Source organism: Fukomys damarensis, unplaced genomic scaffold, assembly GCF_012274545.1.
Source record: "Fukomys damarensis isolate Sample0158 unplaced genomic scaffold, DMR_v1.0_HiC HiC_scaffold_3, whole genome shotgun sequence".
Classification (NCBI taxonomy): domain Eukaryota; kingdom Metazoa; phylum Chordata; class Mammalia; order Rodentia; family Bathyergidae; genus Fukomys; species Fukomys damarensis.
The window spans coordinates 18,679,779-18,685,918 of record NW_022900915.1 but is presented as its reverse complement, the minus strand read 5'-3'; the positions used below and the strand labels follow the sequence as shown (position 1 = coordinate 18,685,918).

The 6,140-nt window shown below is 39.7% G+C and overlaps 1 protein-coding gene across 1 annotated transcript in view; it reads left to right on the top strand.

Moving 5' to 3' along the window:
- Kdm3b (lysine demethylase 3B) overlaps positions 1-6,140 on the top strand; it is a 65,824-nt gene that overhangs the window by 30,653 nt on the left and 29,031 nt on the right. The window contains exons 10-11 of the mRNA XM_010613778.3: positions 2,886-3,100; positions 4,135-4,287. Of these exons, the coding sequence (XP_010612080.1) occupies positions 2,886-3,100; positions 4,135-4,287 (368 nt within the window). The remainder of the gene's footprint in view (positions 1-2,885; positions 3,101-4,134; positions 4,288-6,140) is intronic.

Here is a 6,140-nt window from a genome sequence, read left to right as displayed (position 1 = left end):
TTTTTTTTTTTTTTTTTTTTTTGGCATAGGGTCTCAGAGTTGCCCAGATTAGGCTCAAATTTATGATCCCACAGTTCAGGATTCTAGACAACACCATACCTGGCTGGCTTATTTTCGTTCTTTCTTGAGATGGGTTCTTGCTGTACTGCCCAGGCTGCCCCCAATCATGTGGGCTCAAATGATGCTTTTGCCACAGCTTCCAGAAGAGCTTGGATAAATGTCTTTGAAATAGAAAATCCTGAATGTTCCCTGCTTTTACCAAATAACTGCTGTCTAGTCACTTTTCTTCTACTTGAGAAACTTAGGAGTATCTTTTAAATTATTTTTTAAGAACATTTAACTTTTAAAATAAATCCAAATGAGCTATTGATTTTGTGTGGATTCCCTTATTTGGCAAATACTTACCGAGCATTTACTTTGTGCTAGCAGTTATTCTCAACATTGAGGATACAGCACTAAACAAAACATCAAATTTAAGCAAGAGCAAAGAATCATGGATCTAGTTTAAAGGGTTTTTCTAGGCTTTTACTCTGAATCAGTCATTGGAACTCATGGGCTCTTTGAGTGTCACAAACTTTATTTCTTTATTTTGTACCAGAGTTTGTACTAAGAACCTTGTGCTTACAAGGCAGGCGTGGCACCACTGAGCTAAATCCCTGGCCCCTAATTTCCTAATTTTTTTTTTTTTTTAAGATAGGGTTTCACTGTATACCTCAGGCTGGACTTGAACTCCTGGTAATTCTCCTGCCTCAGCTTCCTGAATGCTGGGATTACAGGTGTGCATCAGCATGCCTGGCTCTAATTAGTGTCTTAAAAGGCCACTTAGCTGTTTTTAGAATAAGTTATGGAAGCGAGGGCAGAGACGCAGAGAAGATAGGAGACAGTTGAAATTACCCAAGTGAGAAATGATGGTGGCTGTACCCAGAGAGGTGGCAACAGAGATAGTAAAAAGGGGCTGGATTCTAAATGTATTTTTGAAGGCAGAGTGCATATAGTTATGGTTATATAGGTGATATGGATATATAAATGATATAGAAAATGACAGAAAAAAGTTAAGGAAAATTCTGCATTGTTTGGTCTGAAAATTGGAAGAATGGGTTGGCCATTTACTGATGAGGAGATTTCTTAGGGAAAATAAGATTTGGAGAAGAAAAATAAGTTTAAGTTTGGGCATGTTAAACTTGAGCTCCCTCTTAGATTTCCAGTTGGAGATGTTGAGAAGGCAGCTGGTTCTCCACCTGTAGAGTTAGAGGAGGAAGTGTAACCTGGAGGTACCAGTTATACCAAGTATTTAAAGCCAGTAGTCATTTGAGATTGTCTCAGGAGTTAGTGTGCAAAAAGAAGAGAAGGCTTCCAAGAAATAAGGCCTGGCGCTCTCCAATGTTTGGAGCTAGAAAATATGAGAAGGAACCAGTAAAGAGAACTGGGGAAAAACAGCCATTGAGGTGGCAGGCAAACTAGAGAGTGAGCTAGCTGTCTGAGGAGACAACTAAGGAAAATGTTTCCAGGAAGGAATAATGAATTGTACCAGATGCTAACAGGATGTATGAGATAAGAACTGGAAGTGACCATTTGACTTAGCAAGACTGAATGACCTGGTTAAAAGTAGTATTGAAGGGCTGGGGATTAATCTTTGGGCTGGGAATTTAGCTTAGTGGTTCCACTGCTTGCCTCGAAAGCACAAGGTCCTGAGTTCAATCTCCAGTACCAAAAAAAAAAAACAAAAGCAGTATTGGCAGGTGAAATATCTGTAGAGGATGAAGAACAAATGTAAAGGAGAACTGGTGATGAGTGTAGACAAGTCTTTGAAGGAAACTTGCTCTAGCAAGCAGATAAATGGAAGAGGATGTTGGATCATGTGGATGTTTGTGATACAAATCGTAGCATATTTAAGTGTTGATTTTATAGAGCTTTTTTATTATTTTTAATTTTTTGGTTTTTTGAGACAGGGTCTCACTGTGTAGTTGAGACTGACCTGGAACTCACTATGTAGCCCAGGCTGGTCTCGAACTCACAGTGATCCTCCTCCAGCTTCAGCCTCATGAGTACTGGGATTACAGGTGTGCGCCACCAGGCCCAGCCGTACAGCTTTTTTTTTTTTTTTTTTTTTTTTTTTTTTTGTACCAGGGATCAAACTCAGGACCGGAACCACTAAGCTAAATCCCCAGCCCAGTAGAGCTTTTTTAAATGCTGTTTTTGGAGCTGGGGATTTAGCTCAGTGGTTCTGCTGCCTGCCTTGCAAGTGTAAGGTCCCGAGTTCAATCCCTGGTACCAAAATAAAATAAAACGCTGGTTTGGTAGAGAGAACTAGATGATGTAGAAAAGAGAGGATAGAATTAGAGGAGGAATATATTTGGTTTGGGGAGTGAGGTAGGATGGAGATAGAGATGCTGGTCTTCACTGGGACATCATTCAAAGTAGCCAGAGATCAATGGAGTACATAGGCCCACTTGCAGGAAGATGTTGTATTGGGGTGGTAGGAGCTTGTGAGCATTCTTTTCTGGCTCCTACTGCTCAGTAGAATAGGCCACAAGTTTCTCATGGGAAAGGTAATACATATCTGCTGGTTCCATGTATATAGATGTAAGTAACTATGGATTGAAAATGTATTTTGGTTTACAACAAGTGTACTGAGCCTGTTTTCTTATCATTATATAATACAGTATTACAACTCTTTGCATAGCGTTTATATTACATTACATATTATATGTACTCTATAGATGACTTAAAGTATATGGAAGGATGTGCATAGGTTATATGAGTTCCTGCACTATATGAGAGACTTGAGCAATTACAGGTTTGGGCAACTAGGGGAGGTGGGAGTATGGCCTGGAACCAGTCTCCCTCAGATATCAAGGGTTTAACTGTCTTTTTCCCTGTCTTAGGTTGATCTTCACTCGAAAGGGGGTACTTCGTGTGGAGGGGTTTCTAAGCCCTCAACAAAGTGACCCTGATGCCATGAACCTGTGGATTCCCTCTTCCTCCCTAGCAGAAGGGATAGACCTAGAGACCTCAAAATACATCCTGGCCAATGTTGGGGATCAGTTCTGTCAGCTTGTAATGTCTGAAAAGGAGGCCATGATGATGGTGGAGCCGCACCGTAAGGCACTCTCTTGCTTGTCTTCCAAACACTGCTAGTTGGAAACTTTGAGTGTTTCACATGAAGAAAGAAATGGAGGATGGCATTTTCAGTGGATGAAATACACTTATAATAAGATTCTTATTTGTAGCAACCTATAGCTAAGGCCTTAACTACATCCAACACTCTTTGACAATTATAAGTCTAAAAATTCCTTCCTGCCTCTCTTTCATTTTGTCACATGGCTGCCATCCGATACATTTGCATCCCCATTTGAATTTAGTTCACCCCAAGCATTCTTAATTTGCTTTGAACTAATTTGTGCTACTAAGCAGTGTTCCATGGTTTGTGAATAGATGAGATCCTACTGGATGCTTTGTTTCATATCTAGAACCCACATTTTCAGACCATTACACTTTTTTTTTCTTTTTTTTAACCATGATTATTTATTTTCAGACCATTATACTTTGTCATGTCTACCAAGTCTATGAGATACTGTATGCTATTTGTAGACCAAAGAAAATTATACTGTGAAATTATGCCCTAAATTTTAAGAAAAAATATCCTCTTATTTTACGCTATCCCTAGTTGAAAAATTTATAGCATCTTTGTGTGTGTGTAAGTGTGTGTCTGTGTGTGTAGCAGTATTGTGGAAGGAATGAACCCAGGGCCTCACGCTGAACACCATCCCTATCCATTTTTATTATTTTGAGACAAGGCCCAGGTTGCCCAGGTTGTCCTCGAACTTAGGGTCCTCCTGCCTCAGTCTCCAGTGAGCTGGTATCACAGGTGTGCACCATCAGGCCCAACTTTCCAGTATCTTAAAGGACAACATACAGCATTAATTCCTTATTAACACTAAGTTATTGTGTCCTTGTATTACCCCAAGCCCTTGAAATACTAGAAATGCCTTGTGTTTTGTTTCTCTTATAATTATAGAAACACAAATTTCATGAATCTGCTGGACAAGATTATTTGAATGGGGATCAGTAGATTTGTGACCTTTTGATCAAGACAGTCAATGCCAACAGTTCTCCTCTTCCTCTTTTTACCAGAGAAAGTGGCATGGAAGAGAGCTGTACGTGGCGTGCGGGAAATGTGTGATGTATGTGAAACAACTCTCTTCAACATCCACTGGGTTTGTCGCAAATGTGGATTTGGGGTCTGCCTTGACTGTTATAGGCTCAGGAAAAGCCGTCCTCGCAGTGGTAAGCAAAAATTGTACTATGCAGTTTTTTTCTTTTTTTTTTTTCCTGGTACAGGGGATCAAATTCAGGACCTTGTGCTTGTGAAGCAGGCGGCAGAACCATTGCGCTAAATCCCTGGCCCAATTTCTATACACTTCTAAAAGTGACCTGTAAGGTGTGTGTCAGTGGAATTTTGAGATTTGGAAATTGTATGTCTTCTTTTTTTTTTGGTACCAGGGATTGAATTCAGAACCTTGTGCTTGCGAAGCAGGTGGTGGAACCACTGAGCTAAATCCCTGGATGGAAATTGAAAAAGATACAGACTTATACCCTCTTTTAAAATTATTTATTTATTTATTTATTTATTTATTTATTTATTTATTTATTTATGTTTTTTGAGACAGGGTTTCACTGTGTATTCCAGGTTGGCCTTGAACTCATAGTGACTCTTCTATCTCAGGCTTCTAAGTGTTGGGGTTATAGGTGTGTACCACCCTGCCTGGCTGTTCCCCCTTTTTAAACTACTTACCTTCAGTTATCTTTGTTTTAACACTTTAAAATTGCTGATACTCAGCCTAGGGCTAAAATGAGCCAAGAAGGATTATCCCTCATCTTCCCTTGGTTTTTGTTTTGTTTTGTTTTGTTTAATGTTTTTTTCTTTTTGAGACAGGGTCTCACTACTGTAGTTCAGGCTGGCTTTGAACTCGTGAACTATGTAGCTAGACTGGCTTTGAATTCATGGTGATCCTCCTGCCTCTGCCTTCAGAGTGCTGGGATTACAGGTGTGTACCACCATACCCGGCTTTTTTAATGTCTATTGAGACATAACTCACATACCCTAAAATTCTCTTTGAAAGTAAACAATTCAAACCAGGGACTTAGCTCAGTGGTTCCATTGCCAGCCTCACAAGCACAAGGACCCGAGTTCAATCCCAGGTACAAAAAAAAAAGAATCTAAAAGTGTACAATTCAGTGTTTAATGTACAAGGCTGTATAACTATCATCACTAACTTGATTTTACTACCTGTACCCCAGAAAACCTCATTTGGCAAGGGGGTAGTTATCAAACACTCCCCATTCCTCCCTCACCCAGCCCTTGGCCACCACTACATTAATTTCTTTTTTTCATTAATTTCTAGTTATAGTTTTGCCTATTCTGGTCATGTCATGTAAATGAAATCGTATAGACTGGTGATACAGCTCTATGGTAGAATACTTTCCTAGAATTTGTGACAGCCTGGGTTCAGTCTCTAGCACTCCAAAAAGAAAAAAAAGAATCAGAAGCCCAAAGCCTTCATGATTTGGTCTGTTCCACTTAGCATAAAACTTTAAGGTTTTGTTCATATAAACCAGATGTGTTGGCACATTCCTGTGATCTCAGTTGTCAAGAGGTTGAAGCAGTAGGATTACCAGGAGTTTGAGGCCAGCCTGGTTACATAGTGAGTTCAAAGTCAGCCTGAACTGCAGAGTGTGACTCTGTCTCGAAAAAAACCAAAATGAATAAAGTTTTATTCATATAATAGCATATATTAATATAGGTGTATGGCTAGTCATATACCTATAATCCAGCACTCAGGAGTCTGAGACAAGAGAATGGCATTGAATTCAAAGGCCAGCCTGAACTATGTAGCTAGACCTACTCTTCAAAAACCAAAAACAACTGAGTGTAATGGTGCACACATACTTGTAATCTCAGTACTCAGGAGGCTGGGATACATACTAAGTGTGAGGCCAGTCTGAATTACATAGGAAGATCCTGCTTTAAAAAGCCAAAAGTAGGGCCGGGGATTTAGCTCAGTGGTGCTGCTGCCTGCCTTGCAAACACAAGATCCTGAGTTTGATCCCCGATACCAAAAAAAAAAAAAAAAAAAAAA